Source organism: Odocoileus virginianus, chromosome 16, assembly GCF_023699985.2.
Source record: "Odocoileus virginianus isolate 20LAN1187 ecotype Illinois chromosome 16, Ovbor_1.2, whole genome shotgun sequence".
NCBI lineage: Eukaryota > Metazoa > Chordata > Mammalia > Artiodactyla > Cervidae > Odocoileus > Odocoileus virginianus.
Window position 1 is genome coordinate 56,880,281 of NC_069689.1, and position 25,213 is coordinate 56,905,493.

At 50.6% G+C, this 25,213-nt stretch overlaps 1 protein-coding gene across 1 annotated transcript in view; it reads left to right on the top strand.

The window, feature by feature from the left end:
- Positions 1-25,213, top strand: part of RASGRF1 (Ras protein specific guanine nucleotide releasing factor 1) — a 103,030-nt gene that overhangs the window by 16,878 nt on the left and 60,939 nt on the right. Inside the window, exons 2-5 of the mRNA XM_070478259.1 lie at positions 6,926-7,032; positions 14,456-14,603; positions 19,439-19,531; positions 21,833-22,086. Of these exons, the coding sequence (XP_070334360.1) occupies positions 6,926-7,032; positions 14,456-14,603; positions 19,439-19,531; positions 21,833-22,086 (602 nt within the window). The remainder of the gene's footprint in view (positions 1-6,925; positions 7,033-14,455; positions 14,604-19,438; positions 19,532-21,832; positions 22,087-25,213) is intronic.

Genomic DNA, 25,213 nt, shown 5'->3' on the forward strand with positions numbered 1-25,213 from the left:
TTAGTATTTTTCATGTTGAGTTTTAAGCCAGTTTTTTCACTCTCCTCTTTCACTTTCATCAAGAGGCTGTTTAGTTCCTCTTTACTTTCAGCCATAAGGGTGATGTCATCTGTGTAACTGAAGTTACTGATATTTCTCCCAGCTTGTGCTTTGTCCAGCCCGGCATTTCACATGATGTACTCAGCATATAAGTTAAATAAGCAGGGTGACAATATACAGCCTTGACATACTGCCTTCCCAGTTTGGAACCAGTCTGTTGTTCCATGTCTGGTTCTAACTGTTACTTCTTGACCTGCATACAGATTTCTCAGGAGCCTGGTAAGGTGGTCTGGTATTCCCATCTCTTGAAGAATTTTCCAGTTTGTTGTGACGTATAGTCCCAGGCCAACTGGGATGTTTGGTCACCGCATCTGTCAGTGGTTTCCCCATGTTCTGCACCCTGTGGAGGTGCGGAAGCCCCTCAGCCAGTTGGGATAGACAGGAGTCGAGGGGGAGGCTAAGCAGAACCAGGGTCGCTGGTTCATCCCTAGAAAAGATGGATATTGATAGCGTTTACCCAGAACACCCAGAGACACCCCATCTGCCTTTTGGACTACAAGCCTGTGAGATCCTCAGGCGGTCGCTGGTGATGGAGCACTCTCTGGTTCTCTATGGTAGTTACAGAGCTCCAGGGAGCTGGGTTGGCCAAAACGAGGCCTTGACCCCAGGATCTGGAACCAAAGCAGGCCAGTGGGTCCCCCATTCCTGCCTAAGCCCAGGCCCCTGCTGCAGGTCATAATTCTCTGGCATCTAGAAAGTCTGTCCCCAAACACCCAAACCAACCAGAAAGGAATTTAGGAAGGGGAGAGTGTGTGGGGACCCAAGGACGTGTGTCTGGGCTTCCTGGACAGGGTAGAGAAAGAAAGAGGAGCCCCTAACCCTGGAAGCAGCCAGTCACCAGCCTGAGCAAAAGGAGCCTGAGCAACTCAAGGAAGACAGCCCATATTTGGGCTGGTTCTGCAGCTGGTGATACAGCTGTGGCCAGATGATCTCACTTGCCATGGGGACAGAGGCTGGGAAAAGGGGCAGAGGGACTTAGAGGGGTAGAGAGGAGAGAGGCAGCGAGAGAGATACAGGGGGAAAGGGACAGAGAGGTGCAGAGGTTCGAAAGGAGACAAGAGACAGAGAACAATGGAAATAACAAGATTAGGTGACTTTCCTGGTGGTCCAGTGGTTAAGACTCTGCCCTCCAATGTAGAGGGCGCGGGTTCCATCCCTGGTTAGGAAATTAAGATCCTACATGCCTCATGATGGTTTAGTTGCTAAGTCATGTCTGACTCTTGTGACCCCATGGACTGTAGCCCCCCAGGCTCCTCTGTCCACAGGATTTCCCAGACAAGAATACTGGAGTGGCTTGCCATTTCCTCCTCCAGGGGATTTTCCCAACCCAGGGATTGAACCAGAGTCTCCTGCATCTCTGGCATTGGCAGGCAGGTTCTTTATCACTGAGCCATAGTGCAGCTGAAGAAAAAGAACAAAATCAAAGAACCAGAGAGAAGGGGAGATGGTATTTTTCCTGTTCCAAGAACCAAGAGGTAGGCTCCTTGGAGCAGCCAAGCCAAAGGCAGCCCCACTCCCCACTGAGGATGCAGTGATGGGAAACAGCCTCACCCTGGGTCCTGAGGGTCATCATCAGGGCAGAGCTTCAGGCTCAGGCATACCAGGCCAGCTGCTCAACCTGGCATCCTGTCTCTCGTGCACACACGTGGGCAGCCAAGCCCAAGGGTTGGCATCCAGGGATGGGGGTGGGGTGGGGTGATTGCAACCAGCAGAGGATGGGAGGTCAGTCTTGAACATCCTTTGGGGAGGGACCAGCCTGTTTCTTGCTATGCGGCAGTGCATCTATCCACAAGATGGGCAGTTGTTCTTTTGATGTTGCCCTGAGCTGCTGAAGTGGCTCAGGGCTGGACAGTCATCACATTTTTGCTCCCAAGTCCACGGCAACCCATACAGGCCAAGAAGTCACCTATTTTGGGAACTCCCTTGGTGGTCCAGTGGTTAAGACTCCACACTCCCAATGCAAGGGGCCTAAGTTCCATCCGTCATTCAGGGAACTAGATCCCACATGCCACAGCTAAAAAAAGAAAAAGATACTATGTGCCACAAGGAAGATTTGGCACAGTCAAATAAATAAATTGTTTAGTATCTGGCCTTCTCTGGTTGCTCAGATGGTAAAGAATTTGCCTACAATGCAGGAGACCTAGGTTCGATCACTGGATCGGGAAGAACCCCCTGGAGAAGGGAATGGCAACCCACTTCAGTATTCTTGCCTGGAGAATCCCATGAACAGAGGAGCCTGGTGGGCTACAGTAAACTATAGTCCATGGGCTTACAGAGAGTTGGACACAACTGAACAACTAACACAACAAAGCATCTAAAACATCCTTCTTTCTTAGCATCCTCCTGGAGCCTCTGGCTCACCCGTTCTCTCCGTAGGTGTGGCTTTCGTTCTTTCACGGTGAGCTGCACTTCCTCTCTCAGTCTCTGTGCCCCTGTGTGCTTCTCCTTCTGTCCCTCTGTGCCTCCCTGCAGCTCTCCCTCGTCCTTTGTCCCCATTTCCCTCATCCCCCAAGTCCCGCGTCCAGAAAAGTCTCATTTATTTGGCTGCCTAAAGTCGGGTGGGGTGATGACTCAGAATTGCCAGGTGGAAGTTTTACTTTCCCTCAGTGAACACTTTCTGCTAGTCAGTCAGGCAACGTGGTTGTACAGGCCAGCTCTCAGTGGGGAGGTTTACAAGCACAGAGGGAACACTCCAGTCATCTGAAGCGCTTACATTCCAGCCCGGGGCAGCCCTCAGTCCTGGCTCAGCTGGGCCGTTTCCTGGCTGGTGACCTTGGGCAAACCATGGTGCTTGCCTCTGCTTCCCCAGTTAAGTGGAGGTGATCCATTTCACACCTGGGGTTGAGGTGATAATATGTGCTGAGAACCTGGCCTGATGCCCAAGGCCTCCAATTTCCCCTTTATCTACGGCCAAGCACCACCACCACTCCCAGCTGCCAGCACTGCAGGCCCTTTGGTTTCTGCCCTGAAGATGCTCCGCAAGTTCTCCAGAGCTCACCGTGGCATCCGTAGCCAGCTTCCTAGGAGATGCAGTGGCTCTTGCCTGCTGTTACGGCCGTATGCACATCCCTCCAGCCAGTGGGCCACTTCACCTGCACTTCTAGCCAGTCAGTTATTCAGGGTCTAGGTGCTATCTCTAAGGATGAGAGATGCAGGATGCTTGTGGGAGAAAGGTCCCAGGACCTGAACTGGAACAGTGGCAATGGGGACAGATGCCAGGCCACACAGTAGTGGGATGGACAGAGGGGTAAACTGGCAGCTCACGGTGTAGGGGGTGTGAGGGGCTGGGGAAGGGGCCTCTGGGAGCCCTGTCTCTGGTCTGAGGGACAGAGAACTGAATATTAGCACCTGTCGAAAGCCAGAGGACTCTCCTAGAGACTCCTACGGAGTGAAGTAAGTCAGGAAGAGAAAAACAAATATCGTATCTTAACGCATATATGTGGAATCTAGAAAAATGGTACTAATGAAGCTATTTGCAGGGCAGAAATAGAGAGGTAGATGCAGAGAATGGGCTTATGGACACAGGAGGGGACGGACAGGTTGGGACGAATTGAAAGAGTAGCACTGACATATATACACTGCATGTGTAAGACAGATAGCTAGTGGGAGGCTGCTGCACAGAACAGGGAGCTCAGCCCTGTGCTCTGATGACCTCGAGGGTGGGCTGGGGTGGGGTGGGAGGGCGGCCCAAGAGGGAGGGGACATATGTATACATAAAGCCGATTCATTTTGTTGTACAACAAAAATTAACACAACATTGTAAAGCAACTATATTCTAATATTAAATAAAGTTTTAGATGTTAAAAAAAGAAAATACAAAGCCAGATGTTTCTGAAGGCCAGATTCAAGCTGGGACTGGGGAGGAGAAGGGAGGCGGCTTTCCTGGCTTCCCCTCACAGTCAGCCATCCAGCCGAGGTGAGGTGGCAGGGGGTTACAGTACACAGGGTGTCAGGTAGCCATCTGCTTATCTGTGAAGCAAGACTGCTTAGAAAGAAGATTCTTTTTAAAATTATTTATTATTATTTGGAGGATAAATGCTTTACAATATTGCGTTGGTTTCTGCCATACATCAACATGAATCAGCCATAGGTAAACACATGTCCCCTCCCTCTTGAACCTTTCTCCCACCTCCCACCCCATCCCACCCCTCTAGCTTGTCACAGAGCACCGGTTTCGAGCTTCCTGCGTCATACAGCAAATTCCCACCAACTATCTGTTCTCCATACGGTAATGCATATGTCTCAGTGCTGCTCTCTTCAATTTTTCCCACCCTCTCCTTTCCCTTCTCGTGTCCACAAGTCTGTTCTCTAAGTGTGCGTCTCCACTGCTGACCTGCAGAGAGATTCATTAGTACCATTTTTCTAGATTCCATATATATGTATTAACATACAATATTTGTTTTCCTCTTTCTGTCTTCACTCTGTATAACAGGCTCTAGGTTCATTCACCTCAGTAGAACTGACTTGTGTGTGTGCCTTTTTATGGCTGAGTGATATTCCCTTGTGTACATGTACCACAACTAGAGAGAAGGTTCTGCTGGGAGGGAGGGGCCTCAGCCAAGCCCACCACCTGCTGCAGTTCTGAGTAGCCAGATTCAGGGGCCTCCACCAAGCCCGACTGGCTCCTCCCCAGGGCGAGCAGCTCCGGGTCCCCCCACAGCTCTGGGTGGAAGGAAACTACGCTTGCCCTGGGAATTGGCCAGGGCCACGGATGAGTCCAGCCATCTCTGACTGTACTGAGTTCCCCTGGGAACTCTCTGGGGACCCGGCAGCCCTGCTGAGCCCGTGTGGAGCTGAGAGGGCCTTGTTTTGGAGTTAGGACCCTGAGCCTCCCCTGGCCAGAAGTGCCTTCAGGTAGGGACCTTGCCTCTTCCATCTTTCACCCCAGCATCAAGCCCAAGATCTGAGTGGATGGTAGGTACCCGGGGAAGGTGTTATTCTGGCTCCTTTCCTTTCCAGCTATGTGACCTTGGGCAAGTGGCCTGACTTTTCTGCACCTCACATTTATCTGTGGTCAACAGATCACAAGACCTGTTCCACTTGATGCATTTGGGAATACACAAGATCACAGGGCTCCCAGAGGCCCCTTTCCCAGCCCCTTCTACCCCCTCCACTGGCATTTCATCGTATAGCCAGATCTCTGAACCTGGAGCCTATTAGAGTGAAGTTAAGTCAGGCATGTGTGAGCTGTCGACCCCTGGGGATATGGGGAATGTGCTAGCTTGTCGCCCGCAGCTGCATGTGTCACCCGCTGCCTTCTCCAGGGAGGGGGGAGTGCCCACCGGAGCCTTCCCAATTCAGTTACGTGCGGCTGCAGCTGACATTTCATTCTACAGCCAGATCTGTTTCCTAGGAAACGAGTGAGAGACATTGACTGTGCAGCGCACACGCACATGCACACACACACACCCCCCGGGCTGCCACCAAGAATGACAATGAACAGAAAGACAGTAATGTCAGCGGAAGCAAAAAAATAAGTTTATGCCCTTGTGCTGTTGCTCCCTGCTGCCCGGGCTGCAGGGGAGGGAGGAACAGGGGACAGCACTCCCTGACGCAGGACCACACGGTGGCCTGCAGGGCATCTTCTGAACAGGCAGGTTTGGGGGGGCCCCCTCTGCACCTCGCAGCCTCTCTCCTCCAAGGCCAGACCCAGGTGGCCTCCGCAGGTGGGGTCCCGATTCGTTGCTTGTGCACATTCTCTCTGACTGAGTCTGCTGCCAACTTCCCTCTCCATCCTGAAACTGGCACCCTAGACTCCTGTCTGAAACCAGAAAGACACGGTCCTCCAGGCACACACAGTCTGCATGTCCACGCCTACCCTTGACTCCCTGACACCTGCCCTTTATCCTGCCAATGCCTCCTCCAGTCTCTTACATCCCAGCCTCCTAAGGTGCTCAAGCCGGAGACCTGGGAGTGGTCCTTCCGCTCAGTTCCACCATGTAGGCCTCTCCTCCCGCCCAGCCTCAGCTCTGGCATGCCTTATTCCCACCCCTGGTACATGCTGTGCACTCTAGATATCCATGCTCCCTCCATGTTCTTCCATCGACTGAAGTAAAACCTGGACAAACACCTCATCCTCTAGGAAGGCCTCCTGCTTTTCCTGGGCTGAATCAGTGGGTGACTTTCCCTGGGCCCTTTTTTCTTACCTCCATGAGGGTAATGATCATTGCACTGCATTAATGATAGCAAACATGTGGGCTTACTAGATTTCTGGCGTTCTAACAGCTTAACAGGTATTTGTTCATAGAATGATATTACACGTGTGTCTATTGTTGGCTCTTTGCTGGCCTGGCAGCTTGGAGAGCAGGCCCCCCATGTGACCCAGCTCTAAGTCGGCCACCAGCTCCCAACATAGAGCTGGCTTCTGGTGAGCTCTGCTAGGGTCTGTTTCTTGCTCTAAGGCCAGGACATGGTAGAATACACAGAATGCTTTTGTGGAGTGAATGAAATGAATGCTGCCCTGACTGGGTACCCAGTTCCCAGAGGGGATGCTCTCTTGGTGTGTTTCCTCTGCCTTTCTCCCAGCATACCTGATGGTTTAAAACCGGCTTTTGTGCAGTCTATTGGCAAAGAGGGCTCTGTGGGTTTTGCTTTCTTCTTACAATAACCTAAGCATAGGTTCTGTTACATTGTACAAAGCCTGCCTTAATCAGAGTTTGAAACTGCTAAATAGAATGGCATTCAGATGATCATAGATAATGAGTGCGTGCCTAGCAGATGTGGCAGCAGAGGGTTTTGCAAAGCAGCCAGATGGATGACAGGAGATGCTGCTGATGCCCTGCCCATCACCCTGGTAATCGGGGCTGTCTTCTTTTTCTTTGGGCAGCACTATTTCACGGTTAACTTCAGCCATGAGAACCAGAAAGCCTTGGAGCTGAGGACAGAGGACGCCAAGGACTGTGACGAGTGGGTGGCGGCCATCGCTCACGCCAGGTATGCCTCGGCCACCCCAAGGTCCAGTCGGGAGACTGGGCCCCGTCCTGGGCAAACTCAAACCCCGGGAGGGGAAGACATGGAGAGGGAGCACATGGAGGGGACATGAAGCTGTAAGAAGGACGTCTTGACGGGTCCACCCTTAGAGACCCGGGGCTCTGATGTGCCTCTCCGGGGTGCACAAGGAACCAAGCGCCCCCAGGGGACAGCAGGGTGGCCTCCTGCCTCCAACCAGATGAGCTTCTTTTATTATCCCAGGAGAACTGAGTCCAATTTGATTGAATTATAGGGTTTTATTACAGGACTTCCCAGGTGGCTCAGACGGTAAAGGAGCCACTCACAGTGCTGGAGATCTGGGTTCAATCCCTGGTTTGGGAAGATCCCCTGGAGAAAGGAATGGCTACCCACTCCAGTATTCTTGCCTGGAGAATTCCATGGACAGAGAAGCCCGGTGGGCTATAGACCATGGGGTCACAAAGAGTCAGACACAACTGAGCGACTAAGCACAAGGCTTTATGGTCACCAAAAGCTAAGACTACCTGAGTTCTAACCCGGATGCTGCAGGAATGTGCTGGTCCTGTCTTTTTTCTGGGCCTTGGTCTTCTCTATAGACTGAAATTCTCTGTGCTTGGATCTGCAGATTCTTAGCCAGCTCTTCCCCTCCCTCCCATCCATGTGTGCCCCTCTCTGGAGGGACTCACTGGGCCAGGTGGGGAGAAGAGCAGAAGGAGAGTGCATGCAACAGAGAAAACGGGGGCTTCAAACTGAACGGAGTCTTCCTAGGTTTGGGGGAAATGATGGGCTTGGGGGCTGGGGTGTGGCCCCAGAGCTAACAATCCCCAGCAGGGCTGAGTACTCTCAGGGAGGATGGACACCCAGACTCACCCCTTCAAACAGTAGACCTTTCTGGCTGAGTGGATAATGCTGTGTTTCTGTATCTCCTTTTCTACAAAATGTAAGCTCTTGGGAGCAGGGACCAAAGGCCTTATACAGACAGTTCAGTTCAGTTCAGTTCAGTTGCTCAGTCGTGTCCGACTCTTTGCGACCCCATGAATCACAGCACGCCAGGCCTCCCTGTCCATCACAAACTTCCGGAGTTTACTCAAACTCATGCCCATCGAGTCGATGATGCCATCCAGACATCTCATCCTCTGTCGCCCCCTTCTCCTCCTGCCCCCAATCCCTCCCAGCATCAGGGTCTTTTCCAATGAGTCAACTCTTCGCATGAGGTGGCCAAAGTACTGGAGTTTCAGCTTCAGCATCAGTCCTTCCAATGAACACCCAGGACTGACCTCCTTTAAGATGGACTGGTTGGATCTCCTTGCAGTCCTGGGGACTCTCAAGAGTCTTCTCCAACACCACAGTTCAAAAGCATCAATTTTTCAGCGCTCAACTTTCTTCACAGTCCAACTCTCATATCCATACATGACCACTGGAAAACCATAGCCTTGACCAGACGGACCTTTGTTGGCAAAGTAATGTCTCTGCTTTTTAATAGGCTATCTAGGTTGGTCATAACTTTCCTTACAAGGAGTAAGTGTCTTTTAATTTAAAATAGCTGTGAAAAGAAGAGAAGCGAAAAGCAAAGGAGAAAAGGAAAGATATTCCCATTTGAATGCAGAGTTCCAAAGAATAGCCAGGAGAGATAAGAAAGCCTTCCTCAGGGATCAATGCAAAGAAATAGAGGAAAACAATAGAATGGGAAAGACTAGAGATCTCTTCAAGAAAATTAGAGATACCAAGGGAACATTTCAGGAAAAGATGGGTTCGATAAAGGACAGAAATGGTATGGACCTAACAGAAGCAGAAGATATTAAGAAGAGGTGGCAAGAATACACAAAAGAACTGTACAAAAAAGATCTTCATGACTCAGATAATCACAGTGGTGTGATCACTCACTTAGAGCCAGACATAGTGGAATGTGAAGTCAAGTGGGCCTTAGAAAGCATCACTACGAACAAAGCTAGTGGATGTGATGGAATTCCAGTTGAGCTATTTCACATCCTGAAAGATGATGCTGTTAAAGCGCTGCACTCAATATGCCAGCAAATTTGGAAAACTCAGCAGTGGCCACAGGACTGGAAAAGGTCAGTTTTCATTCCAGTCCCTAAGAAAGGCAATCCCAAAGAATGCTTGAACTACTGCACAATTGCACTCATCTCACACGCTAGTAAAGTAATGCTCAAAAATCTCCAAGCCAGGCTTCAGCAATACGTGAACCGTGAACTTCCAGATGTTCAAGCTGGTTTTAGAAAAGGCAGAGGAACCAGAGATCAAATTGCCAATATCCGCTGGATCATCGAAAAAGCACGAGAGTTCCAGAAAACATCTTTATTGACTACACCAAAGCCTTCGACTGTGTGGATCACAATAAACTGTGGAAAATTCTGAAAGAGATGGGAATACCAGACCACCTGACCTGCCTCTTGAGAAACCTGTATGAAGGTCAAGAAGTAACAGTTAGAACTGGACATGAAACAACAGACTGGTTCCAAATAGGAAAAGGAGTACGTCAAGGCTGTATATTGTCACATTTAACTTATATGCAGAGTACATCATGAGAAACGCTGGGCTGGAAGAAGCACAAGCTGGAATCAAGATTGCCGGGCGAAATATCAATAACCTCAGATATGCAGATGACACCACCCTTATGGCAGAAAGTGAAGAGGAATTAAAAAGCCTCTTGATGAAAGTGAAAGAGGAGAGTGAAAAAGTTGGCTTAAAGCTTAACATTCAGAAAACTAAGATCATGGCATCTGGTCCCATCACCTCATGGGAAATAGATGGGGAGACAGTGGAAACAGTGTCAGACTTTATTTTGGGGGGCTCCAAAATCACTGCAGATGGTGACTGCAGCCATGAAATTAAAAGACACTTACTCCTTGGAAGGAAAGTTATATAGACAAGGGCTCAGCAAATGTTGAGTGCAGGAATGCAAGGATGGATGGACAGAAGTTGGATGTTGAGTGTATGTGTGGGTGGTAAATGATGGATAAGTGGATACATGAATAATAAATGAAAGATGGATAAGTGGTGAAAGTTAAAGTCGCTCACTTTCACTTTCAAAAAGTCATGTCCGACTCTTTGCGTCCCCATGGAATTCTCCAGGCCAGAATACTAGAGTGGGTAGCTGTTCCCTTCTCCAGGGGATTTTCCCAACCCAGGGAATGAACCCAGGTCTCCCACATTGCAGGTGGATTCTTTACCAGCTGAGCCACCAGGGAAGCCCAGATAAGTGTTAGAAGTATACACAAAGGGGACTTCCCTGGTGGTTCGGTGGTTAAGAATCCACCTTGAAATGCAGGGGACATGGGTTCGATCCCCAGTTGGGGATCTAAGATCTCACACACAGAGGGGCAACTAAGCCTACGAGCCAAACTAGAGAGTATGTGTGCCACAATGAAAGATCCTGAATGACCCAACAAAGATTCCTCCTGCCACAACTAAGACCTGATGCAGCCAAAGAAATTAAAAAAAAAAAAAAAAAAGACTGATAGTAGCAAATGTTGGAGAGGGGGTAGGGTAACTATAAATCATACGATGCTGGTGGGAGCATAAAGTGGTTCAACCACTTTGAAAAATTGTTAGGCAGTTCCTTTAAAAGTGAAACATATACCTACTCTGTGACCCGGCAGTTCCACTTCCTAGTATTTATCTCGAGAGAAATAAAAAACATCCACAGAAAGTCTTACATGCAAATTTCTCTTAGCAGCTTTATGCACAATAGCCCCCAAACTAGAAATAGCTGAGGTGTCTATCAACAGGCAGATGTAGGAAAGAACCTTGATGCATCCTTGCAATGGAATACCGCTCAACAATAAAAAGGAACCCACTGCAAATATGTGTAACAAAACAGATAGCCAGGATGTGGAGTAAAAGAGCCAGACACAAGACAGTACATGCTGTCTGATTCTTGTTATCTGAAAGTCTAATAACACAGGCAGAACTAAACTGTGGTGACAGAAATCCAAACAGTAGCTACCTCTGGGGTGTGGATTGATGAGGAGGGGCACAGGGGAATTCTGGGGTGTTGGGGATTTTCTTTATCTCAATCAGGGCATATGCATTTATCCACCTCAATCAAACTGTACATTTACAGTCTGTGCATCCCATTCCCAAATTCCCCTCAAATTTGTTAAACAAATTATGTCTATTAGCATGTTTTAGTTCTCTACTGCAGAGAACTAAATGTTCAGAACAAATGTTCACAAACTTAGTAGCTTAAAACCATACCCATTTCTCGCAGTTCTGTGGTCAGAAGTCTGGACTGAGACTTGGCTGTGGTCTCTGCACAGAGGTCATGGGCTGAAGTCAAGGAGTCAAACTTCTGACCTCGAAGTTCTGGAGATGTCTCTGCTTCCAAGCTCACTCCTATTGTTGGCAAGAGTCAGTTTTTTATAGGACCACATCCCTGCTGGCTGGTGGTCAGGGAAGGCGCTCAGCTCCATCCTGTAGCACAGCAGTCTGGCGTTCTGTGCCATGTGGTCCCCTCCATCCTTGAGCCAACAGTGATTCACCAAATCATTCTCCAGCCCCAAATCTCTGACCACTCCTTCTGTGACAGCCAGAGAAAGCTCTCCATTTTAAGAGGTTCATGTGGGGCCTTCTCTAGTGGTTCAGTGGTTAAGACACCCCCTTCCAGTGCAAGGGATGTGGGTTTGATTCCTGGTTGGGGAGCTAAGATCTGACATGCCTCAGGGCTGCAACTGGGACCCAGTGCAGCCAAATAAATATTGTACAAATTAGATGAATAAATAAAATAAAGGTTCATGTGATTAGGTAAGGCCCACCTAGAGAATCTCCCTATCTTAAGGTCAGCTATGCCAAAGAGTGGGCGTCCCAGGTGACTCACTGGTAAAAAAATCCACCTGCCAGTACAGGAGACATGGGTTCGATCCCTGGGTCGGGAAGATCCCCCGGAGAAGGAAATGGCAACCCACTCCAGTATTCTTGCCTGGAGAATCCCATGGACAGAGGAGCCTGGCAGGCTATAGTCCATGGGGTAGCAAAGGGTCGGACACAACTGAGTAAGCAACACATTCACAGAGGAGCATCGTCTGATCCTTTTCTGAGGGAAAGTTTTATTTTCAAAGCGAATGGGAAGAGAGGTTGGAAGAAGAAAAAGGAGAGACCAGAAGTCCCACACCAATTCTGACTCCTCAACTCTTGCCAAGGCCACGCTGGACTCAGACACAGGCTTTTTTGCTTTGGGCCAGCACACTTAAGAGGAAGATAAAAACTAGCTGCTGAGGCTACAGTTAGGTTGTCTAAGAGATGTGGTCATTTTGACCCATGAGATACTGCAGAGAGACAGTGAGCTGTCCCCGGCTGGTGTCAACCCAGAAGTCATGGCCACCCAGAAGCTCTTCAGGTCAGATGCTATGTGGATGGACAACCGTAGACAGACTGAAGGGCTGAGAGAAGCCAGCAGGGTCCAGTCTGGCACCGAGCGTGCAGGTCTAGATGTGTTTTCAGAGGCATCTTTAATTTGTGGAGCAGGTTGGCTGGCCCTAGGGCTTCCATGGTGGCCTGGCGGGCTACAGTCCGTGGGACCACAAAAAAGTCGGAGACGACTGAGCGACTAACACTTTCACTTTGACACAACATAGTTGAAGGTATGTACAACAAGGTATGTACAAAAATAAGCACATAGTATAGGAACAGGTATAGAGACACAACGTACTCTGCCACTGTATGCATAGTAGTCTAGTATTATGGGATGCCTTTGGGCTATGTGTCTGTACAGCAGTGTATAAAATGTAACGCCAAGTGTGGCTTATGGTCTGGAGCTCAGTAAGGAGAACTGGATGGAAACTGGACAGCCACGTGGAGAGCGCAGACCTGACTCTTCAGGAACTGTGGTGCGATTCCAGCTCCAGCTTCAACGCTCAGTGACTGAGTGTCATTCGGGGGGCAAGTCACTTCCCCTCTCTGGGCCTCAGTTTCTTTGTTTATAAAATGAGACAGTTGGCCTTTCATGATTCCTGAGTGTCCTTCCAGCTCTGAGAATCTGTGAGTCTATAAAGACAGTGCTGCACAGAGGTGCAGATGGGCATAGAGTGTGTCGTACAGAGTCAAGGAAGTCAGAAAGAGAAAAACAAATTTCATATGATATCACTTATATGTGGAATCTGGAAAAATGGTACAGATGAACTTATTTGCAACGCAGAAATAGAGTCACAGATATAGAGAACACACTTACGGACGCCAAAGGGGCAGGAGCGGGGGAGGAATTGGGAGATTGGGATGGACATATATACACTGCTGTGTATGAGACAGATGACTAACGAGAACCTGCCGTATGGCACAGGGAACTCTATTCAGTGCTCAGCGGTGACCTAGAAGGGAAGGAGCTCCAAAGAGGAGGGGATATATGTACACATATAGATGGATCCCTTTGCTTATAGCAGAAACTAACATAACATGGTAAAGCAGTTATACTCCAATAAATCGTGTTTTTAGAACAGGAAACTGGGGGAGGAGGAGGCAAGGGAGGCAGGCAGAGAAGACAGGGGAAGGGGAGAAAGGGAGGCAAAAACAGACCAAACTGTCCTGCCAATAAGACTCCAGATCCCAGTTTTGAATCACCACTAAGAACAAACTGATGAAGGCTCTGAATTTTCACACTGGTGGAGCAAGGAGGAGAGACCAGCAGTGTGAAAATGGACTCCTTCCTGCTCTCGACTGCATCTCCTTTGCAAGTCAAGATAATTAAGCCTCTTGGGAAGTTGGGAAAACATTAACACCTGATACTCTAGTTTAAATTCATTATAAGAGATGTACCAAAGCCTTATTTTAACCAAAGAGTTCTCTCTTGTAGCTTGTCATTTACCTCTAGAAGGGGATGCGGGAGCAAGCATGGAGCTTTGATTTGAGGATCAGGTGTTTTCCTCCAGGTACAGGCTCCAGGTCCTCTACCCACCCTCTGCCCCTGCCACCCCCCTGAGGAGAAGCTGCCAGCTCTTTCCGCCACCCCTCCCTGCCCCTTCAGAGCACTGCTGGGCAGAGCCTCCTTCTCTGACACCACCAAGGGACCAGTCTCCCCTGCCCACCGCCTCCGTCACATAGCCCCTCTCCTAGAGCAAAGCTGTTTCCCTGCCCTCAGCCTCCTGGGATCCTCATCTCCATCCTGGGGGCTTGTAGGGAAGCAATTATTGTCCCATTTTGCCATGAGGGTCTCCCCCATAAGTTCTCTGGGACTTAAAGAACTGTGTGAAGCGGCTTCTGAGTTTGTTACAAAAGCCACTGTCTCTAAGCTGGCTTGCCACTGACCAGCTGCATCCAGGGAACCTGGAAAGTCACATCAGTAGATTCCAGACTGAAGAGTGTCCCCCCAATTTAAGTGGGAGGTCATTGGTGACCCCAGAGAGGCAGCCGCTCCTGTGGGTGCAGTGTCCTACCTGCCCTTTCCCTCTGTCCACAGCTACCGGACCCTGGCCACGGAGCACGAGGCACTGATGCAAAAATACCTGCACCTGCTGCAGATCGTGGAGACTGAGAAGACGGTGGCCAAGCAGCTGCGGCAGCAGATCGAGGACGGGGAGGTGGAGATCGAGCGACTGAAGGCAGAGGTGACCACAACCCCGGGAGCAGAGGAGGCTGGCCAGGGATCCTGGCCTCCAGCCTCACAACCGGGCTCCCCAGGTTCAGGGAGACACAGGGTGGGCAGGAGGGACCCACTCCCAGCCACAGCTGTGCCAGCCCCAAACTTAAAAGGTCGGGTGGTCAGATCTGAGTTCAAAGCCCGCCTCTGCCTCATAACAGCTGCACCTGAAGCAAGTCCCCCAGTCTCTCTGTACCTCTGTCTATGTTGTTGTTTAGTCGCTAAGTCGTGTCCAACTCTTTGCGACCCCATGGACTGCAGTACACCCAGCTTCCTTGTCCTTCACTATCTCCTGGGGTTTGCTCAAACTCATGTCCTTTGAGTCGATGTTGCTATCCAACGATCTCATCCTCTGTCGTCCACTTCTCCTCCTGCCTTCAATCTTTCCCAGCATCAGGATCTTTTCCAATGAGTCAGCTCTTTACATCAGGTGGCCAAAGCATTGGAATTTCAGCTTCAGTATCAGTCCTTCCAATGAATATTCAGGGTTGATTTCCTTTAGGATTGACTGGTTTGATCTCCTTACTGCCCAAGAGACTCTCGAGAGTCTTCTCCAGCACCACAGTTCGAAAGCATCAATTCTTCGGTGCTCAACCTTCTTTCTGAAGAACGGGCTTTTTATCGTTAGCTGACAAGGTTGTGAAGATCAAGTGAGGTCACTGATTGGCAAGCTCCTGGTTACTCTGCTGACAACCACATGGACTAAGGGGGCGGGTGTGGCTCCAGAGTGTGGCTGGTAAGTCCTCAGAGTGTGGGTTGAGGCTCAGCTCCAAGACGGTCCCTTCCTTCTGCCTGCTATGGCCATCTGGAGGCTGGTTAAGTCTTCTAGAACTTCTAGAACTAGTCTTCTAGCGTTGCTAGGTTAAGTCTTCTAGACCTTCACTACTCAAAATGTGATATGGTCCATCAGAAATGCAGAACCTGGGGTCCCACTTAGATATGCCAAGTCAGAACCTGCACTTTAACAGCATCCCAGCAATTCTCCTTTTCCTGAGAGATACTGACTCTCAGCCCTTAGATGCCCCTCGCCAGCTGTTCTTCTCCTCTACACGATGATCTGATCGCCTCACACTGCCTCATCTCACCAGGAGGTCACAATGTGTGTGTTAATAGCTCAGTCATGTCTGACTCTTTGTGACCCTCATGGACTGTAGCCCACCGGGCTTCTCTGTCCATGGGATTCTCCAGGCAAGAATACTGGAGTGGGTTGCCATTCCCTTCTCCAGGGTATCCTCCTGACCCAGGGAACGAACCCCAGTCACCCACATTGTGGGCAGATTCATTACCATCTGAGCCACCAGGGAAGCCCCCCAAAATGCAGGGGCATCAATTCTTCAGAGATCAGCCTTTTTTATTGTCCAGCTCTCACATCCATACATGACTACTGGAAAAAAAAGTCATAGTTTTGACTATATGGACCTTTGTAGGCTACAGTCCATAGGGTCCCATAGAGTCGGACAAGACTGAGTGACTAAGCACACATGCACAGGGAACTAGATCCCACATGTCACTGCTGCTGCTGCTAGGTCACGTCAGTCGTGTCTGACTCTGTGCGGCCCCATAGACTAGACAAGATGAAAAAATTTAAGGAAGGATAAAAAAAGGGAGGAAGAACTGAGCTGTGTGGCAGCTATCTGAAAAGCAAGAACTACAAAGGTCTTTTGTAAAACCTTGGTGGGTAAAAAAGAGGAAAACACCTGGGTTAATTCCACCATAAATAACTGCTCTGACTAAATGCATTCTGGACTAAAGACACTGCCTCTTGAGGAGGGAGCAGGATGGGGCAGAAGCCGATGTACCATGTCTCAAAGTTGGGGTGGCAAGCGGGGTTTTTCTCTAATGGATCAAGGAAGCCAGACCAACGGTGGCGAGTGGGCAGGATCCAGCAGAGACACCTGGCTTTGAGCCTGGTCAGGCAGCCAAAGCTAGACTCTAGCCGGTGAGTTGGGCATGAGCCAAAGTCCCCACCCTGCATGGTCTTCATCAACAAGGGTCAACTGAGCAGACCCTGGATGTCTAGCAAGCAAACCAAGGTCCAAAGCGGAGCCATCTCTAGAAGAGACCTGCCAGGGTTGGAGAAAGGCTGCCTCCGTGGGCTCACCTGACCTTCGCTCCAGGCAGAGATGGGCCACAGCCCAGGACTTGTGTGGGGTCCCAGGCTTGCAACTCCCTCACTAGAGCTTTGCCCCCCAGCCTGGACCTGATGATCCTTGAACAGAGGCTCCAAGGCTTCCAGTGCTACTGTGCATGCAGCATAGCGCCTGACCTAATTGCATCTATTTTTTGCCCTGGTCCCTGCTGAGTGGATGTCCTGGAATGCCTCTTTCTGAGACAAGTGCCAGGTTTAAATACAGGACGGACACACATACACACACACACATATAGCACGCACACACACACATAAAACCCACCATGCTAAAGAAAAAAAAATGGTTCCACGTGCAAAGCTCAAAAGTGGCAAAGAAAGCAGAAGGTGATAATAATCAGGTCGAATGTGGGCATTGACTGGGCATTCCTGCATCTCTCAGCTCTCTAAGAGCCTGCCTGTGCGTCTGTGTGTTCGCATGTGTTCCTCAGCCCTTTAAAATACAGATCAAAGAACCAGCCTTTATTTCACTGTGCAGATGTTCCCAGAGAATCGAAAGAAAAGGTGGGGGGTGGGGGAGAAAGAAGAAAAGCCTGTGTCGGCGCTGAATATATCTCAGTTAGATATTTTCAGCCGCTCTTCAAGCATAGGCCAGGGTAATTTTAGCAACCCGCGAGTGGAGAGCGGGTAACTGTTCCATTTTGCTTTCAGAGTGCTCAATTCGCTCAATTGTGAGAGCCCATTCATTCTGCAGTTCAGCAAGTGGCCTTGAGGGGACAAAGCCACGTGCTCTGAAGAGGAGCAGAGGCTTTGTGGCAGTGTTTGTGGAGTCCCCTGGGCTGTGTGGGGCTCGGTGACTATGGTGTCTTCCTGTGGTTGAGGTTTTTGTCGCCGCTGTGGTTCTGACCCTTCTCTAATTGACTTATTTCTGTCGCCAGTGAATATCTTTCGGGTGCCAGCCCCATGCTAGGCACCCAGAACCCATGAATGAACGAAACGGTGTGGTCCTTCCCCCATAGATACCATAGTTTTGATGGAATACACAGGCAGTATCAGCATTTTCAGGCTTCCCAGGTGGCGCTAGTGGTAAAGAATCCGCCTGCCACTGCAGGAAATCGAGAGACATGGATTCAATCCCTGGGCCAGGAAGATTCCCTGGAGAAGGAAATGGCAACCCACTCCAGTATTCTTGCCTGGAGAATCCTACTGACAGAGGAGCTTGGCGGGCTACAGTCCATAGAGTTGCAAAGGGTCAGACACGACTGAAGCAACTTAGTATGCATGCATGCCAGCATTTTCACGGGAAAGTCCGCAGCCCTGGGAGCCCTGGTGAGGGATCCCCTGCAGAAACTTGCGGACTCTGGGGTGGCATGATGGAGTCCCACCAGGGAGGCTGCACCACTGGCCTGTCCACCTGAGGAGTGCCTGAGGGCCCCCGGCCACAATGTGGCTTAAGGCGCCTCTTCTCCTGGGCGCCACCCTGTTGGCTTTATTCTTGCAGCTGGGCAAACCTGTCTGATCCCAAATCTGGCAAATATAGATTCTTAGATCAGCTCCAACGCCCGTTTAAAGGGCTGTTCCATCTTTCTAGGCCAGCAGTCCCCAGGCTGTGTTCCAAAGAGAGCTCCAAGTCAGAGAAGCCTTTCAGGGTTGTCCCGGGAGGGGACAGCCAAGCCAGCAGCGCTTCCAACTGAAGTCCTGCTGGGGTTCCAGGACAGTTTTGTTTGAAAAGACAAAGGGACTACCCGTGTCCATTGATGGATGAATGGATCGCAAAATAGGGTTTGTACATACAATGGATGTCTTCCCTGCTGGCTCCGCGGTAAAGAATCCGCCTGCCAGTGCTTGAGAACAGTTTGATCCCTGGGTCAGGAAGATCCCCTGGAGAAGGAAATGGCAACCCACTCCAGTATTCTTGCCTAGAAAATCCCATGGACAGAGGAGCCTGGCAGACTACGGTCCATGGACTTGCAAAGAGCTGGACACTACTGAGCAACTAAACAACAATACAGTGGATATTACTCAACCTTACAAAGGAAGGGAAGTGTGACACCTGGTATGACATAGGTGAACCTTACGCTGGTGAAATAAGGCAGACACAGGTAGACAAATACTGTCTGATTCCACTTAGGCAAGGTACCTAGAGACATCAGATTCACAGAAAGTATAATGGTGGGTGCCAGGGGCTGGGGAGTTAGTGTTCAAATGGGGACAGAGTTGGGGAGGATGAGAAAGTTCTGGAGACAGATGGTGCAGATGGTTGCACAGCAGTGTAAATGAACTTGATGCTACTGAGCTGTGCACTTAAAACCGGTTAAAACAGTAAATTTTATGTTATGTCTATTTTACCACAATAGAAATTTGAAGATAAAGGGACTGAAGGTTTAGGAAGTAAGGAAGATGATCACAGATTTGGACCAAAGCTCCCAGATTACAAAGGGATTGCCTGCAGCCCTGAGGGTGCCCCGCCTAGGGTCACTCAGAGTCAGATCCCAGCTGCCCTGGACCCGGGTGGACGGGTACCAGGTCCAGTGCTCACTCACAGATGTCCGGCTTGTAACCTCGGGCAGACAGGAGCTGCAGTACCTCCGTCCTCATGGAGTGCGTGGGAAGGCACTTGCCCACCACGCTGCGCCTGGTGGTGCCTGGAGGGGTGGGACTTCCGCCGCTGCCGCAGCCCCCCCACCCCCAGCAGCTGACCCATGTTTCTATTGCAGATCGCATCTCTGCTCAAGGACAATGAGCGCATCCAGTCCACCCAGACCGTCACCCCCAACGACGAAGACAGTGACATCAAAAAAATCAAGAAGGTCTGTACCGTCCCTCAGGGCTGGCAAAGCTGCCTCGGTCCTCTTTAGAGAGCCCCACGCCCAGCACAGCCCCGTGTCCACAGTGTCCCCCTGCTGTCCCCCTGCCCCCACTGTGTCCTTCCACTTCCACTCCAAAGGCAGAACCAATAGCCCCTCACCTCTGACCGGCACCTCATCGAGCCATTTCTTCGGGCTGTCTCTGTGAGGTAGGGTGGTTCAGCCCATTTGATAGATAAGAAAACCCAGGCCCCAAAAGATGAAAGAGTGGATTGAGCCAGGGCAGGAACCCAGGCTATGAGACTCATAGCTGAGAGCTTTCCTCACGACTCTGGGCAGCCTCAGTGAGACCCCAGGCCGCTCTTCCATCCCCCCAACCTTGCATGCCTGCCCGCACCCCCCCTCACCCCAGCCACTGTCCTGCAAACACTGCCTCTCCCAACTGTACCCTTTGGTGCCCAGCAGAGGTCAGCATGGCAGCTGACCTCTGTGACACACCAGGGTTGGCCCAGCTGGTTTTACTCTGTTGGAGTCCAGGAGGGGTGGACATCTCAGGAGGTACCAGAAAGCTGCCCAGTGGCAGTGATACTGACCAGCACCGTGGGCCACCCTGTGGAGGGGAAGAACATGGTCTGTGTTTGCAGCTGGCCAGACTTGAAGCAAGGGAGCCTGACTCACCCTAAGAAAAACAAGCGAAACCAGAAAACCCTCCTTGTTAAGAGCATAAGAGGACCCCAGCACCATCCAGAACAGAAGCTGCAAACCGGCTTCCCACAGGCCAAGTTCAGCCTCCCAACGTGTTTGGGGTTTTTAGCCCATACGGTGTTTTTTTCCCCCCTTTATAATGTGTCGCCAGTGCTATAAACGCTAAACATTTCACATTAAAAAAAAAAGTCTTTATTTCTGGTTTCTCAGAAATAGAAAAAGCTAACATCCATTACGCACTTTCTATGTGCCAGACACTATTCTAGGAGATGTATGCAGATTAATCTCTTGCGAACTGAGAGCCCTCTGGAGTTTGATTATTATCTGCATTTCACAGATGAGGATAGAGAAGCCCATAAGGGCAAAACGACTTGCTCAGGGCACACAGCCAGGTATTGACAAAGTGACATTTAAACTCCAGTCGCTGAGCTCCAAAGCCCACATCCTCAGTCACTGGGACACACCGTCTCTTGGAAAAGCAGGAGGTCTCGCAGCCCCAGGCCCACCTCCTGCACACAATGTCTGCTGGCTCTAGGCCAGGTGCCTGCCCACCTATGATCCATAGGACCCCCTGGTACCCCATGGACATTGGGACTTGCCACCAGGGGTCTGAACCAAGCCCTACCCACATAGGGATGTGCAGACCTGCCTTCTCTTCCATGGCCCCACTGGACTTCCTGGCCCATTTTGAAAGCCATTCTGGTGGGAACACTTGGTTAAGTCCCAGCTGAAATGCACTGCCCTCCTTTTATTGTCACCCTCCTGGGGCCTCTGAGCAAGCCCCTCCCACTTTATCCAGAGAGGCTTCCTATCTTCAGAGAGAGCTACTGTGACAAGGTCAGACCGTTCCTCCCCAGGGCAGTCGGCCCTGGCCATAGGTCTGCACTCAGAAGGCCACACTTGCTGTTCATGATAAGTGCCCTTTTCAGCTGATAATGTTTTGATGAGCACCTCAACAGGCATCTGCTGGATCCCAGGATCCCCTCTCCAACCCAGCACCATGCAGCACCTTTGTTCCTGGGGCCCTGGTCCCTCCCTGTGCAGCCCCTAAGCTTGCCCACAACTCAGCAGCAGGAATGGTGAGGAGCCTTGATTGGAAGCATACAGATCTTCACACAGTCCTCTGAGTCTGGTAATCAAGGCCCTTCCCAAGTTATCACCAAAATGAGGCCAAGCCAAGCGGCCCAACTCAAGTGACCATGTTCATTTCTCCCCGCGGAGGCAGGGGAGAGCCTCTGGCGGCGGCCAGTGAGGTCCAAGCATGAGATGAATGCATCTGCCATGTTCAGTTCAATGTGATAATCGCCCTCTGACCAGACAAGCTTAAATGGAAACTTCTGGGCTCTCAGACCAGTCATTAGATGAGAAGTGTGAGCTCCACCCAGCACAGCCTGGCAGCTCTCTCTTCTCATGGCCCATCCCATGGTGGGGACTTGGAGCCGCATTTTCCCTCTGTCTGGAGATGCTACCAGAGCAACCTAGGGGACCTGGTTTGAACACAGAGGTCTGGGGTGGGGCCTGGGGTTGGCATTTCTAACAGAATCTCAGGAGATGCAGCATAGGCTGATGGGTGGCTCTCCCACCGGTCTCGGCGCCCAGGTGCAGAGCTTCCTGCGGGGCTGGCTGTGCCGGCGCAAGTGGAAGACCATCATCCAGGACTACATCCGGTCGCCGCACGCGGACAGCATGCGCAAAAGGAACCAGGTGGTGTTCAGCATGCTGGAGGCCGAGGCCGAGTACGTGCAGCAGCTGCACATCCTGGTGAACAACTTCCTGCGCCCGCTGCGGATGGCCGCCAGCTCCAAGAAGCCCCCCATCACGCACGACGACGTCAGCAGCATCTTCCTGAACAGGTGAGCACCTGAACCTCAGTCCCTACCTGCACCCACCCCCACCCCCACCACCACTGCTGCCTCGGAGCGCTTGGCCAAGGTGGGAGGAGGGAGCCTGGCCAGCAATGAACTTGACCACAAGCTCTCCTCTAGTTCCCGCCAAGTGTGGAGGAGGAAACCGAGCCCAGAGAGGAAGGCGGCCACCCAAGGTCTCAGGCCTAGAAGCCAGTGTTCTGACCCTGATGGGCAGGATACAGATAGAGGCCCACAGAGTAGATGTCTGAACTCGTGGGTTCAGCTGGGGCAATGTCGGGAGACGTTTTTGATTGTCAGAACTTGGTGAGGGGGTTAGGAGAAGAGTTTGCAAGTAGCATCTAGTGAGTAGAGGTCAGAGATGATGCTCAACATCCTACAGTGCACAGAGGTCCCCCCCCCCCCACCCCAGCAAAGAATTATTCCACCAGAAATAATCGTGCCAATATCCTGGTGGTCCAGTGGTTAAGACACCAAGCTCCTACTGCAGGGGTGCAGGTTTGATCCCCAGTCAGGGAGCTAAGATCCTATGCACCAGAAAAAAATCAATCAATAAAAATAATCAAGCCAAGGTTGAGAAACCCTGGATTAAATGTTTACTGTATTGAGGGGCGGGTTCATTACCACTGGCACCACGTGAGACGAGTTGAATTACATGTTTACAAATTATCAATCAAGCTACAAAAAACCAAGCGTGTTCCATCCCTCTACCTTAATATCATCATCATAATGATCAAGAAACAGGCCTAAATTTTTAGAATTCTCAGGCTCATTAGAGTTCAGCTCTGTACCATGTTACCCACACACCATATGAAAGTGGTTACTTGTCCCAAATGGTGACCCTGGGCATTTGTGTGGGTTTGACAGTGCCTCAAAGGCTGAGCTGACAGTTGCCCTTCTGCTGTCCACCTCTTTTGAAAAGGAAAGTCTTAAGAAGTGGTTTAAAAGAGCTTTGTGGTAGCCAATAAAATGGAGTAAACTAGGTAAAAGCAACAAACATAAAAACATCAACAGAGTGCTATTTACAAACGATTCTCATCTAGGAATTAAAGTAAATCATATGTGCTTCAGGTTATTCATTCAGCTGCACTTCCTTTAGCATAGTCAATGTTCAGTCACTAGTTCACTAGTTCCAACTGCCTCATCCAGGTATTATGCAGAGATGTTTGGGAGACCCGGGATCACCTCCCCTGGGCCCTGCTCTGCCCCTTTACCTGCCAGGGTGCTGTAGCAAGTTTAAGGACTTGTGTGTTACCCGGGAGGAGATGGGGGAGCCAGTGGACACGGGTCTGATTCTGAGGGGTTGAGCTGAGATGCTGAAGGTGGCTGGGAGAAGGACCAGGCTGACATCATGGATGTGGAGGAGATGTCAGAGTACAGGGACATGGTGGAGGTGGGAGCAGAGGAGAGGAACAGCTTCTAGTCTCAGAAAACCTTGTAGAAACTGAATCACTGGGCCTTACAAAGTTGCTTTATTTTAATGTATTTATTTGGCAGTGCCAGGTCTTAGTTGCAGTATGCGGGATCTTCCTTGTGACATTCAGGCTCCTAGTTGCAGCAAGTGGGCTCTAATTCCCCAACCAGGGATCCAACCCGGGCCCCTGAATTGGGAGTGCAAAGTCTTAGCCACTGGACCAGTTGGGAAGTCCTGAGCGTGACTGCCTTCTTATCATTCACACCTCACTACATGATCCACTGTGTGCATAGGACAGTATAAGGGTCACTGTCTTAAACACTTTGCTTTTTGTGAGCAGAGACCAGCTTAATTGATTTTTTCTTTAAAAAATAGCAGCACTGCACAGCTTCTGTGCATGACTGAATGTTCTGGACTGCCCTCACCTCATTAAGCTTTGCAGGGCCAGCTTCATGCCAGGCTTTCTGAGCACTTGGCCCGAGTGATTTCCAATCCTGGGAGATGCCCCATCAGGCTGGCACCAGAGCTCAGAGAGGTGATGGATGGGATGAGCTCGGGGTTCTGGTGGGCTGTGATTTTAATCCTGTTCCGTTTTACATCAAGGCCTCTGCTTACCCCTGCTGCCCTATTAAATGATGGGCTGGATCTTCGCTTACCCCCATCCTCCTTTTCCCCAATGCGTGCTCATCACACCCTGGGTCTTGGAACACACTGCCCCCACCCACTTCTGCGCTATTGAGAACTTTCTGTTGTGGGTGAGCCCAGACTCCCCTCTTGCTGGCGAAGTGCCTCCCCTCTTTCTGGGTAAGTGCTGTGAATCTCTGGGGTCTCCCTGCCTTGGACCACAGCACAGAGGTCTGTGTGTACCACAGGCCAAGGGCAGAGGCTGCCAGCCCACTCACTAGAAGGCATTTCTACATGTGACTTCCCCCTGGGTTTGCTTTTAGACCAAAATGAATTCAGTGATTCAGCCACACTAGAAACCTGATGCTACTTTGGTGATTTCATTTGCTGGAGCTCCTTAAAAGAAGTCCTTGAGAAGAAAGAGGCCTCTCTCCAGTCTGGCAGATTCCTGGAGGGTGCTACGGAGCTGGGGAGGGGGTTAATTGTGTTTCTACAATAGTGGAGGGTGGAGGGGAGGGGAGGAGCAATCTTGGAAGTAAACACCTGCAGCAGGTTTTGTTTACCCAAGACAATGAGCGCAGAGACTTGGACTGTTTCCCTTTAATAAAAACATTGCCCGGCAACATGTGCTGGGAACCACAGGCATGGCCCCGTGATGAGAGCATCCCGCCCGGGTGACAGATGGTTGGTACCTTGATGCCGCTCTGATTGATCAGCGGTGGCTGGGAGTCCCGGGCTGAGAAGGATGGTGAGGCTCCGTTGGGGAGTATGCTGCCATCCATTCATCATGTCTGCATGGGCTGGGGAGTGAGGAGGGACAGGTAGAGGGCAGGGCAAGTGTGAAGAGGCCTGGTTCTGCCGTCCTCCTCCGGCCCAGCCCTGTAGATCTGAGAACGGCTTGGGTAAGTCACACTCCTTTCTGGGCTCAAGAAGGGGACCAGAAAAAAATGAGTGCTTCTCAAGTAGACAGGTCGCTTCCTCTCCCGCGAATTCTCCCCACCCTACTGTCCTCCCTGTTTTCCTTATGACAACTCTCTCCTACTCTTCCTTTATGTTTTTCTTGGATGTCTCCGACCA